At 38.1% G+C, this 13,754-nt stretch overlaps 1 protein-coding gene across 1 annotated transcript in view; it reads left to right on the top strand.

Annotated features, from left to right (window-relative positions):
* Positions 1 to 13,754, top strand: part of SLCO6A1 (solute carrier organic anion transporter family member 6A1) — a gene marked incomplete at both ends in the record, with an annotated part of 109,193 nt that overhangs the window by 28,992 nt on the left and 66,447 nt on the right. Inside the window, one exon of the mRNA XM_079918632.1 lies at positions 5,037 to 5,181. Coding sequence (XP_079774758.1) covers positions 5,037 to 5,181 — 145 coding nt within the window. The remainder of the gene's footprint in view (positions 1 to 5,036; positions 5,182 to 13,754) is intronic.

Genomic DNA, 13,754 nt, shown 5'->3' with positions numbered 1-13,754 from the left:
TCAATGAGTATTATAATATGGAAGAACTTTGTGACTATAAAGGACCAAATGAATATGAGCTATTCTTCATTGCTTGTGTGACTGCTGATAGATGACAGAATATATCAAAGAAGATAATGTCCAAATTATTTAGATATTTTGGTAGTCAAATATTGGTAGTCAAAATATTGACTTTCCTTTGAAGGCAAATTAATTACTATTGTAGAAGACGTAATCAAATATATCACTTGTATTTATGTCAGGACATTATATACTGGTTTTAATCTCTGAGTTGTCTGCTAGGTTTTACTTAAAATAAATTGGTGTTCATAGAAGCAGAGTAGGTAAGATTCCAGCATGGGAAGCTGAAACATTTTTAAACATGCTATAAGCAAAAAGATAACCATTACTTATTTTCTATGGCAAATTATAGCTGTGTACCATAAAGAATCAAGACCAGAGCAGGTGAGAAGTTAAATAATCAGGTAAGACACTTGAGAAGTTAAAAATTTATTAGTGTCCTCCTCAACTTACGTTTTCCTTCTATTTGTCCATAGACACCAAGGCCTTTTTACTGGCAGGATCAGTGTCTCCCATCATGCAACCTGGATTAGGGTAGGAAGTAGATTAATGCTTCTACCACATGAAAGAAAAAACTTCCAGAATTAATTGCAACATCATATGACCCATCTTCAGGAACTGTTTCCTCTTTGCAACATTCCTCTACAGTGATTTCTTCATTAACATTTGTATCCCACTGCTACTTGATCCCTCTCCTGAACCTCAGCCTACTTTTCTGAGGCCTCTATACCTAATACTTTATATTTTGTTGGTCCTGCTCTTGTTTCAGACTCCAACTAAGTAAGCACATATCGGAGTACCTAACCTAGTTTGAAGTTCCAGACCAGCATGAACCTCCTCTGGTGTAGTAAAGACCCTAGTTGTTGACAAACTCCGTGATGGACTAGGGCTAAGATCCACAGTACTGCAAGATCACACAACTGTCTCCTACTGTGCGGAACTAATTCAGTTTCTCCCTTTGTGTATCAACAACTACCAGAATTAAGCCTAATTTTGCTACATGAAACCACTTGGATACCGATTTGTATATCTGGCCTTCTTCTTTGCCTCCTGTATTTTATATCTAAGAAAAGAAATGGGTTGATTTTTTTTAAGCAGGAACACCTGGAAGAGAATCCATGGTATTCTGAGTATTTGCTATGCTCACAGTCCCTTTCTGAATAAAGTGCCCAGAAGTGTTTCCTTGTGCATTAGTTGCCTTGCTCTGTATGATATATTCCAAATGTCCTAGTCAAAAGTAGATCTGGGATCAGCACTTGAGTCCAAGACAGTAATCTTTAGATTTCCCCAAAACCTATTAAATATCATATCTTGAGAACAATGACCAACAGAGACACCTTGCTGTAAACTAACTAATCTAGTCAGTTCCTCTCTCTTGGGGAGGATATACATAGGAGAAGGAACTCAAGCAACATAGCTTTGGTAAATTTACATAGAGAAAATGAATGAGCAAAGGCCATTGAGATAAAGAAGAAAATGGAGAGAGAATAGTAGCCAAAATAGAAGCAGACATAGATACAATAAGCTGATAGAAAGAAACAATATTTGGGCCTTTGAAGCAATCAAGATAAAGCAATGGAACTCCCACTACTGAGCAGACAAGATAGGCTGCCATCTTATTCTGAATGATGGTTCTATTTCTTTACGAGATCTGAATTGTTTAGCTACCGAGAGAGTGTTTGGGCTTTCTTACTTTCTGTGTAACATTATGATAAGTTGCATCAACTGAATTAGCCACTGAGTCTGTTCATTTTAATCCTAAACAGCATAAACACAAAAATTATCTCATGCATTGGTTCTCAGATTAACATCATCATCATCATTTGGGAATTTGTTAAAAATGTAAATTCTTAGGCCCCATTCCAGACCTACTGAATCAGAAACTCTGGAAGTAGGACCTTGCAATACATGTTTTATAACCGCCCTCCAAATGATTTAAGGCTAACTAAAGTTTACAAACAACAAATTTAGTAATCTCATGTGATTACTCTTATAAATTATCAAACTGATGCATATTCTTTACTGGGCACCTACTGTGTGCCAGAAATTATATAAATTATTGCATATATGCAATTCTCATAATCACCATAAATATAGATAATATCATTCTACTTTACAGATGATGAACCAGTAATTTAAAGAGGATGAGTAACTTTTCCAAAGACATGTATATCTTTGGACACACACTTACATACACACACACACACACACACACACACACACACACACACACATACACATATACAGCTGGCCGAATTGAGGTTAAGAATATAAGAATACCTCATGTATTTTACTCTCAGGCCATTGCTCTTTCTACTATTACATAATACTTGCTGAAAATGAGATATGTAGAGATTGTGATTTGCTTATTGTTGCTCCAAAAATCAGTTGCAGAGCCAAGACAAAAAACCAGATTTTCTGTTTCTTGTTTTGCTTGTTATATCTAATACAGACTTCCATTTCATACAACATCATGGAATATTGCTATAACTTTCATTAGAATAAGGACTGTGCTTAATATTCAATTCTCAATAATTATTATGAATAAATCAACATTTGTGAACTAGAAGGACCTCTAAAAGAGGTGTAATCCACTAACTGAGCAGTATCTGAATGTGCAACATAAGAAATGTAAAATTAAAAAAATAAAATATTCAAATTAGACTTCATAAGTATCTATTTTTAAAATTAGATAATAAAGTAAAAAGTAATCACAAAACTATAAATAATTCAGAACTACTCAAGAACTTCATGAAAAAATTTAAAACTCTATGTGACAGTATTAGAGGAGACTAGGATAAGTTGAGAGATATACAATTTAATGAATAAAATGACAACTTTCATATATGTGATTTCTTTCTCAAATAATCTATGAATTCAATGTGATGTAATCAGTACTATGGCAAGAATTTTATTTTTTTAGTAAATGACAAATTGATTCTAAAATTATTATGGCAGAATAAGGGCATGAATAGGTAAAACAAAGAGTGTTGATCCTAGTACACATTAAGACAGGCTATAAAGCCTTAGTAGTGGAAAAAAAAAAAAGGTAGCATTTTCTCAGTACAGATAAATAGGCCAGTGGAACAGAATAAAGAACACAGCTACAGATTAATGTATCTAAGAACTTGTCATATGATGGAAGAGGCACTTCAAGGATAATTGTTCAATAGGTGTGATGACTAACTTCGTTCTCTATTTGGTAAAATGAAGTTGGCTCTCTACTTCACATTATGCAAAAAGGTGATTTCGAGGTTAATGGAATGTGACTAGAAAAAAGTTAATGTTTAAAATGAAAGAAATACCTTGTGACACAGAGGTAGGAAAAGGTTAGACAAGTTTCCCAATAGCGTCAAATATTGGCTTATAATTTATGAATTAGATTGCATTAAGTCAAAGATTTCTGTTCAATGAAGGAAGCTATAGACAGTGCTAAAAGGTGGGCGACAGATATCTAAATCCAACAAGAGATTAATATTTAGAATAAACAAGGAATTCTTGGAAAATCTACACAAGAATTTCAGGAAGCCTAGTAAACATACAAATAGCCAGTTCATACACACAAAATAGTCCTAAATAGCTAAGAATTATATCAAGAAATGCTCAGTTATATTTGAAATTAGAGAAATACAAAATATAGCATTGTAATAATGTACATTCATCAGCATGGAAAAATTTTGAAAGCCAGCCAATATTAAAGTGTTTGTGATTATGTGGGGGTGTGCCAGTTATCTATTGCTACATGACAAACCTCCCCAAAACTTAGTGGCTTAAAATACTAGAGCATCGGTATTGCCCATGATTCTGTGATTTGTGCAGAGCTTACTCTTCTCAGCTCTACTTGTGGTCAGTTGTAGTGAACTAAGTCTGGGGGATGGAGTCATCTGAAGACTTGTTCACTCAGATATTAGCTTTTGATCCTGGCTGTTTGCTGAAATGCCCACACATCGCCTCTCCATCTGGCCTGGGCTTTCTCATAACATGGTAACCAAGTTCCAAGGCCAGAGTCCTGAGAGAGTGAGAGTTCCCAGCAGAAGTCATATTATCCTTTTATGACCCAACCTCAGAAGTCTTGCAGCATTACTTGCTTTGCTGAGGCAGTCGTAAAACCCTTTCGAAGTTCAGTGCCTCTTTCTTGGAGAATAGCAAAGTTCTGGAAGGGGATGTGAAGTCAGAAATATTGATCTGATGAATTTTAGAAAGTATGAGTTGCTACATGAAGAAAATGGAACTATCTTGTATTACGGTGGGACTATAAACTGATAATTCTGGAGAAAAGATTTGGAGAAATAATGGAATGAAGTATACCAAATTCCAATGCCCTAGCAATCCCCTTCTAGGATATATACTTCCAAAGACACTCTATCCTATTTCCTTAAGGGTTGCACAGGGATGTTTAATGTAGCCTTGTTTGTGCCAGTAGGAAGTTGAAGTCAGCCTAAGCATTTAACCCTATGGGAGTGGATAAATATTGTGGAATTACACTATGTAATGTTAAATAGCACTCAGAAGATGAATTCAATGAATATGCAGAAAATGATTAGATTTTAGAAATTGTGTTTAGGGCTAGAAAAAGAAATTTTAAGTTTGTTAAAAAATATATACAAATACAAAACACCACTAAATAGTTTCAAAGATATATACATATCTAGGAAATACAGAAATTAGTTTGAAGGTTAATGTTTTAGTTCTAGCAGTTCTAGCAAACTGCCAGATCCCCAAATAAAAATTATAGGTGGTATGGAGATCAAATAACAAATAAAAATGGTTAAAACACTACATGTCTTTTATGGTATGTGTATATTGGTGAATTTTAAATTTATATTTCAAGTTTTATATACATATATATGTATTTTCAGTTAAGGTTGAGAAAGCTAAACTTTTTGTGGATTGGTCATTAACATACGAGTGGGTATATCTATTCCTCTTTACCTAACAAAATAAAATAATTCACATGTAACTTATTTCTATTTCAGATTCTGATCAAGAATCCAGTGTTTGTGTACCTATCCCTGTCCAGAGCTTCAGAATATTTAATTATCATTGGAGCATCTGAATTTTTGCCTCTATACATAGAAAATCAGTTTATATTAACACCCAGTGAAGCAACTGCACTTGCAGGTAGACATTTCCACTTGTACTCATTATGAAATTTTTATGTAAAGTTTTCTTATATGCATTTATGAACTATTTCAAATAAGCAGAAAGTAGAAGGAGTAGTAGCATTTGCTTAAACTTTAAATATCTAAGGTCTGCTTGCTGAAATTTTTAAAATATGAGCACTTTCCCATCATTGCATCATTAGTTTTTAACACATAAAACTTTTTTTTTTTAACATCTTTATTGGGGTATAATTGCTTTACAATGGTATGTTAGTTTCTGCTTTATAACAAAGTGAATCAGTTATACATATACATATGTTCCCATATCTCTTCCCTCTTGCGTCTCCCTACCTCCCACCCTCCCTATCCCACCCCTCCAGGCTGTCACAAAGCACCAAGCCAATATCCCTGTGCCATGCAGCTGCTTCCAACTAGCTATCTACCTTACTACGTTTGTTAGTGTGTATATGTCCATGACTTTCTCTCGCCCTGTCACAGCTCACCCTTCCCCCTCCCCATAACCTCAAGTCCGTTCTCTAGGAGGTCTGCGTCTTTATTCCTGCCTTACCCCTAGGTTCTTCATGACATTTTTTTTTCTTAAATTCCATATATATGTGTTAGCATACGGTATTTGTCTTTTTCTTTCTGACTTACTTCACTCTGTATGACAGACTCTAGGTCTATCCACCTCATTACAAAGAGCTCAATTTCGTTTCTTTTTATGGCTGAGTAATATTCCATTGTATATATGTGCTACATCTTCTTTATCCATTCATCCGATGATGGGCACTTAGGTTGTTTCCATCTCCGGGCTATTGTAAATAGAGCTGCAATGAACATTTTGGTACATGACTCTTTTTGAATTTCGGTTTTCTCAGGGTATATGCCCAGTAGTGGGATTGCTGGGTCATATGGTAGTTCTATTTGTAGCTTTTTAAGGAACCTCCATACTGTTCTCCATAGTGGATGAACCAATTCACATTCCCACCAGCAGTGCAAGAGTGTTCCCTTTTCTCCACACCCTCTCCAGCATTTATTGTTTCTAGATTTTTTGATGATGGCCATTCTGACCGGTGTGAGATGATATCTCATTGTAGTTTTGATTTGCATTTCTCTAATGATTAATGATGTTGAGCATTCTTTCATGTGTTTGTTGGCAGTCTGTATATCTTCTTTGGAGAAATGTCTATTTAGGTCTTCTGCCCATTTTTGGATTGGGTTGTTTGTTTTTTTGTTATTGAGCTGCATGAGCTGCTTGTAAATTTTGGAGATTAATCCTTTGTCGGTTACTTCATTTGCAAATATTTTCTCCCATTCTGAGGGTTGTCTTTTGGTCTTGTTTATGGTTTCCTTTGCTGTGCAAAAGCTTTGAAGTTTCAATAGGTCCCATTTGTTTATTTTTGTTTTTATTTCCATTACCCTAGGAGGTGGGTCAGAAAGGATCTTGCTGTGATTTATGTCATAGAGTGTTCTGCCTATGTTTTCCTCTAAGAGTTTGATAGTTTCTGGCCTTATATTTAGGTCTTTAATCCATTTTGAGCTTATTTTTGTGTATGGTGTTAGGGAGTGATCTAATCTCATACTTTTACATGTACCTGTCCAGTTTTCCCAGCACCACTTATTGAAGAGCCTGTCCTTTCTCCACTGTACATTCCTGCCACCTTTATCAAAGATAAGGTGTCCATATGTGCATGGGTTTATCTCTGGGCTTTCTATCCTGTTCCATTGATCTATCTTTCTGTTTTTGTGCCAGTACCATACCGTCTTGATAACTGTAGCTTTGTAGTATAGTCTGAAGTCAGGGAGCCTGATTCCTCCAGTTCCTTTTTTCGTTCTCAAGATTGCTTTGGCTATTCGGGGTCTTTTGTGTTTCCATACAAATTGCAAAATTTTTTGTTCTAGTTCTGTGAAAAATGCCAGTGGTAGCTTGATAGGGATTGCATTGAATCTGTAGATTGCTTTGGGTAGTAGAGTTATTTTCACAATGTTGATTCTTCCAATCCAAGAACATGGTATATCTCTCCATCTATTTGTATCATCTTTAATTTCTTTCATCAGTGTCTTATCATTTTCTGCATACAGGTCTTTTGTCTCCTTAGGTAGGTTTATTCCTAGATATTTTATTCTTTTTGTTGCAATGGTAAATGGGAGTGTTTTCTTGATTTCGCTTTCAGATTTTTCATCATTAGTATATAGGAATGCCAGAGATTTCTGTGCATTAATTTTGTATCCTGCCACTTTACCAAATTCATTGATTAGCTCTAGTAGTTTTCTGGTAGCATCTTTAGGATTCTCTATGTATAGGATCATGTCATCTGCAAACAGTGACAGCTTTACTTCTTCTTTTCCGATTTGGATTCCTTTTATTTCCTTTTCTTCTCTGATTGCTGTGGCTAAAACTTCCAAAACTATGTTGAATAAGAGTGGTGAGAGTGGGCAACCTTGTCTTGTTCCTGATCTTAGTGGAAATGCTTTCAGTTTTTCACCATTGAGGATGATGTTTGCTATGGGCTTGTCATATATGGCCTTTATTATGTTGAGGAAAGTTCCCTCTATGCCTACTTTCTGCAGGGTTTTTATCATAAATGGGTGTTGAATTTTGTCAAAAGCTTTCTCTGCATCTATTGAGATGATCATGTGGTTTTTCTTCTTCAATTTGTTAATATGGTTTATCACATTGATAGATTTGCGTATATTGAAGAATACTTGCATTCCTGGAATAAACCCCACTTGATCATGGTGTATGATCCTTTTAATGTGCTGTTGGATTCTGTTTGCTAGTATTTTGTTGAGGATTTTTGCATCTATGTTCATCAGTGATATTGGCCTGTAGTTTTCTTTCTTTGTGACATCCTTGTCTGGTTTTGGTATCAAGGTGATGGTGGCCTCGTAGAAGGAGTTTGGGAGTGTTCCTCCCTCTGCTATATTTTGGAAGAGTTTGAGAAGGATAGGTGTTAGCTCTTCTCTAAATGTTTGATAGAATTCGCCTGTGAAGCCATCTGGTCCTGGGCTTTTCTTTGTTGGAAGATTTTTAATCACAGTTTCAATTTCAGTGCTTGTGATTGGTCTGTTCATATTTTCTATTTCTTCCTGATTCAGTCTTGCCAGGTTGTGCATTTCTAAGAATTTGTCCATTTCTTCCAGATTGTCCATTTTATTGGCATAGAGTTGCTTGTAGTAATCTCTCATGATCTCTTTTATTTCTGCAGTGTCAGTTGTTACCTCTCCTTTTTCATTTCTAATTCTATTGATTTGAGTGTTCTCCCTTTTTTTCTTGATGAGTCTGGCTAGTGGTTTATCTATTTTGTTTATCTTCTCAAAGAACCAGCTTTTAGTTTTATTGATCTTTGCTATTGTTTCCTTCATTTCTTTTTCATTTATTTCTGATCTGATTTTTATGATTTCTTTCCTTCTGCTAGCTTTGGGGTTTTTTTGTTCTTCTTTCTCTAATTGCTTGAGGTGCAAGGTTAGGTTGTTTATTCGAGATGTTTCCTGCTTCTTAAGGTGGGCTTCTATTGCTATAAACTTCCCCCTTAGAACTGCTTTTGCTGCATCCCACAAGTTTTGGGTCGTGTGTCTCCATTGTCATTTGTTTCTAGGTATTTTTTGATGTCCTCTTTGATTTCTTCAGTGATCACTTCATTATTAAGTAGTGTATTGTTTAGCCTCCATGTGTTTGTATTTTTTACAGATCTTTTCCTGTAATTGATATCTAGTCTGATGGCATTGTGGTCAGAAAAGATACTTGATACAATTTCAATTTTCTTAAATTTACCAAGGCTTGATTTGTGACCCAAGATATGATCTATCCTGGAGAATGTTCCATGAGCACTTGAGAAGAATGTGTATTCTGTTGTTTTTGGATGGAGTGTCCTATAAATATCAATTAAGTCCATCTTGTTTAATGTATCATTTAAAGCTTGTGTTTCCTTATTTATTTTCATTTTGGATGATCTGTCCATAGCTGAAAGTGGAGTGTTTAAGTCCCCTACTATGAATGTGTTACTGTCGATTTCCCCTTTTATGGCTGTTAGTATTTGCCTTATGTATTGAGGTGCTCCTATGTTGGGTGCATAAATATTTACAATTGTTGTATCTTCTTCTTGGATCGATCCCTTGATCATTATGTACTGTCCTTCTTTGTCTCTTTTAATAGTCCTTATTTTAAAGTCTATTTTGTCTGATATGAGAATTGCTACTCCAGCTTTCTTTTGGTTTCCATTTGCATGGAATATCTTTTTCCATCCCCTTACTTTCAGTCTGTATGTGTCTCTAGGTCTGAAATGGGTCTCTTGTAGACAGCATATATATGGGTCTTGTTTTTGTATCCATTCAGCTAATCTGTGTCTTTTGGTGGGAGCATTTAGTCCATTTACATTTAAGGTAATTATCGATATGTATGTTCCTATTCCCATTTTCTAAATTGTTTTGGGTTCATTATTATAGGTCTTTTCCTTCTCTTGTGTTTCTTGCCTAGAGAAGATCCTTTAGCATTTGTTGTAAACCTGGTTTGGTGGTGCTGAACTCTCTCAGCTTTTGCTTGTCTGTAAAGGTTTTAATTTCTCCATCAAATCTGAATGAGATCCTTGCTAGAGTAGTCTTGGCTGCAGGTTTTTCTCCTTCATCACTTTCAGTATGTCCTGCCACTCCCTTCTGGCTTGTAGGGTTTCTGCTGAGAGATCAGCTGTTAACCTTATGAGGATTCCCTTATGTGTTATTTTTCCCTTGCTGCTTTTAATATGCTTTCTTTGTATTTAATTTTTGACAGTTTGATTAATATGTGTCTTGGCGTATTTCTCCTTGGATTTATCCTGTATGGGACTCTCTGTGCTTCCTGGACTTGATTAACTATTTCCTTTCCCATATTAGGGAAGTTTTCAACTATAATCTCTTCAAATATCTTCTCAGTCCCTTTCTTTTTCTCTTCTTCTTCTGGAACCCCTATAATTCGAATGTTGGTGCGTTTAATGTTGTCCCAGAGGTCTCTGAGACTGTCCTCAGTTCTTTTCATTCTTTTTTCTTTATTCTGCTCTGCAGTAGTTATTTCCACTATTTTATCTTCCAGGTCACTTATCCGTTCTTCTGCCTCAGTTATTCTGCTATTGATCCCATCTAGAGTACTTTTAATTTCATTTATTGTGTTGTTCATCGTTGCTTGTTTCATCTTTAGTTCTTCTAGGTCCTTGTTAACTGATTCTTGCATTTTGTCCATTCTGTTGTCCATTCTATCTCCAAGATTTCGGATCATCCTTACTATCATTATTCTGAATTCTTTTTCAGGTAAGCTGCCTATTTCCTCTTCATTTGTTAGGTCTGGTGCATTTTTATCTTGCTCCTTTATCTGCTGTGTGTTTTTCTGTCTTCTCATTTTGCTTATCTTACTGTGTTTGGGGTCTCCTTTTTGCAGGCTGCAGGTTCGTAGTTCCCGCTGTTTTTGATGTCTGTCCCCAGTGGTTAAGGTTGGTTCAGTGGGTTGTGTAGGTTTCCTGGTGGAGGGGACTAGTGCCTGTGTTGTGGTGGATGAGGCTGGATCTTGTGTCTCTAGTGGGCAGGTTCACGTCTGGTGGTGTGTTTGGGGTGTCTGTGGCCTTATTATTATTTTAGGCAGCCTCTCTGCTAATGGGTGGGGTTGTGTTCCTGTCTTTCTAGTTGTTTGGCATAGGTTGTCCAGCACTGTGGCTTGCTGGTCGTTGAGTGAAGCTGGGTGCTGGTGTTAAGATGGAGGTCTCTGGGAGATTTTCACCGTTTGATATTATGTGGAGCTGGGAGGTCTCTTGTTGACCAGTGTCCTGAAGTTGGCTCTCCTACCTCAGAGGCAGAGCCCTGACTCCTGGCTGGAGCACCAAGAGCTTTTCATCCACACGGCTCAGAATAAAAGGGAGAAAAAGTAGAGGGAATTAGTAGAAGTATGAGGAAAGAAAGAAGGAAAGGAGGGAAGGAAGGAAGGAAGAAAGAAAGAAAGAAGCAAAGAAGGAAAGGAAGGAGGGAGGGAGGGAGGAAGGAAGGAAGGAGGGAAAGAAGGAAAAAAGACAGAAAGAAAGAAGATACAGTAAAAATAAAATAAAGTATAATAAAGTTATTGAATTAAAAAATTCTTATTTAGAAAAAAAAAAGGGACGGATAGAACCTTAGGACAAATGCTGGAAGCAAAGCTATACAGACAAAATCTTACACAGAAGCATACACATACACCCTCACTAAAAGAGGTAAAGGGGGAAAAATCATAAATCTTGCTGTCAGAGACCACCTCCTCAATTTGGGATGATTCGTTGTCTAAAGGAGGGAAGGAAGGAAGGAAAGAAAGAAAGAAAGAAAGAACGAAGGTAAAGTATAATAACGTTATTAAAATTAAAATTGATTATTAAGAAAAAAAATTTTTAAAAAAAACCATGGACGGATAGAACCCTAGGACAAATGGTGGAAGCAAGACTAAACAGACAAGATCTCACACAGAAGTATACACATATACATTCACAAAAAGAGGAAAAGGGAAAAAAATCATAGATCTTGCTCCTAAAGTCCACTTCCTTAATTTGGGATGATTGGTTGTCTATTCAGGTATTCCACAGATGCAGGGTATATCAAGTTGATTGTGGAGCTTTAATCCGCTGCTTCTGAGGCTGCTGGGAGAGATTTCCCTTTCTCTTCTTTGTTCTCACAGCTCCCAGGGGCTCAGCTTTGGATTTGGCCCTGCCTCTGAGTGTAGGTCGCTGGAGGGCGTCTGTTTTTTGCTCAGACAGGGCGGGGTTAAAGGAGCCGCTGATTCGGGGTCTCTGGCGCACTCAGGCCGGCGGGGCGGGAGGGGCACGGCGTGTGGGGCGGGCCTGCGGCGGCAAAGGCCGGTGTGACTTTGCACAAGCCTGAGGCCCGCTGTGCGTTCTCCCGGGGAAGTTGTCCCTGGATCCCGGGAACCTGGCAGTGGCGGGCTGCACAGGCTCCGCGGAAGAGGGGTGTGGAGAGTGACCTGTGCTCGCACACAGGCCCCTCGGTGGCGGCAGCAGCAGCCTTATCGTCTCCCGCCCGTCTCTGGGGTCCGCGCTTTCAGCCGCGGCTCGCGCCCGTCTCTGAGGTCCGCGCTTTCAGCCCAGGCTCGCGCCCGTCTCTGGGGTTCGCGCTTTTAGCCGCGGCTCGCGCCCGTCTCTGGAGCTCCTTTAAGCAGTGCTCTTAAACCCCTCTCCTCACGCACCAGGAAACAAAGAGGGAAGAAAAAGTCTCTTGCCTCTTCGGCAGGTGCAGACTTTTCCCCGGACTCCCTCCCAGCTAGCCGTGGTGCACTAACCCCTTCAGGCTATGTTCAAGCCGCCAACCCCCGTCCTCTCCCTGCGCTCCGGCCTCAGCTCGCAGCCCCGCCCGCCCCGGCGGGTGAGCTGACAAGCCTCTCGGGCTGGTGAGTGCCGGTCGGCACCGATCCTCTGTGCGGGAATCTCCCCGCTTTGCCCTCCGCACCCGTTGCTGTGCACTTCTCCGCGGCTGCGAAGCTCCCCCCTCCGCCCCCTGCAATCTCCGCCCGCGAAGGGGCTTCCTAGTGTGTGGACTTTTCCTCCTTCACAGCTCCCTCCCACTGGTGCAGGTGCCGTCCCTATTCTTTTGTCTCTGTTTTTTCTTTTTTCTTTTCCCTACCCAGGTACGTGGGGAGTTTCTTGCCTTTTGGGAGGTCTGAGGTCTTCTGCAAGCGTTCAGTAGGTGTTCTGTAGGAGTTGTTCCACGTGTAGATGTATTTCTGGTGTATCTGTGGGGAGGAAGGTGATCTCCGCGTCTTACTCTTCCGCCATCTTCAAGGTCCCCCCACACATAAAACTTTGTAAGACTTCTGTACCTCTTCTTTATCCCATTTCTCTCCCTCCCCCCCGCCATAGGTAACAACTCTTCTAAAGTTAGAATTCATCCTTCTCTAACATTTAAATATTTTTACCTCTGATGTACCTATGTGCATACAATCTGTTTCTAAAATTCATATGTCATTTTGTATGTACTCTTCTGTTACTTTCATCTGAAATTATGTTCCTCGATTCATGTTGATCTCTATTTAGTGCATTTTAACAGTGCTGTGGGATTCTATTTTATGAATACTGTTTATTTATCCATATCATATAAAAGGATATGAAGTTGCCCCCAACTTTTTCACTTTTCCAAACAGTGCAGTAACAAATAGACTTGTACATGTCTCCTTGTGCACATTTGTAAAAGTTGATCTATATTTAGACGTTCAAGAGGCATTGCTATTGTGTACATCAGTTTTACTAGATATTGAGAATTGGCTGTCCAAAAGAGGTTGCAGATGGAATTAAATGTTTTACAGTTCCAGCATTAATGGAAAGATGGTAAATGTGATCATTTATTTTATGCTATAAAAAGTCAGAGATGCATACTGTAACTTGCAGGTAACCAGTGAAAGGATAGTAAGAAGAATAGTAAATGAGTATATTTATTTGAAAATTTTTACTAATAATTTAAAAAAATAAGAAAGGAAAAAAAGAAGGAACATAAAACATGTGGACCAAATAAAAAACAAATGTTAAGGTGTGCAAAAACATTGACTATCAGCCTATTATTGAGTAGATTTTGTGATAAAGGGCATGCCACTGTCAGACT

The sequence above is a fragment of the Stenella coeruleoalba genome (assembly GCF_951394435.1).
Source record: "Stenella coeruleoalba genome assembly, chromosome: 3".
NCBI lineage: Eukaryota > Metazoa > Chordata > Mammalia > Artiodactyla > Delphinidae > Stenella > Stenella coeruleoalba.
This window is presented reverse-complemented; position numbering and strand designations above follow the sequence as displayed.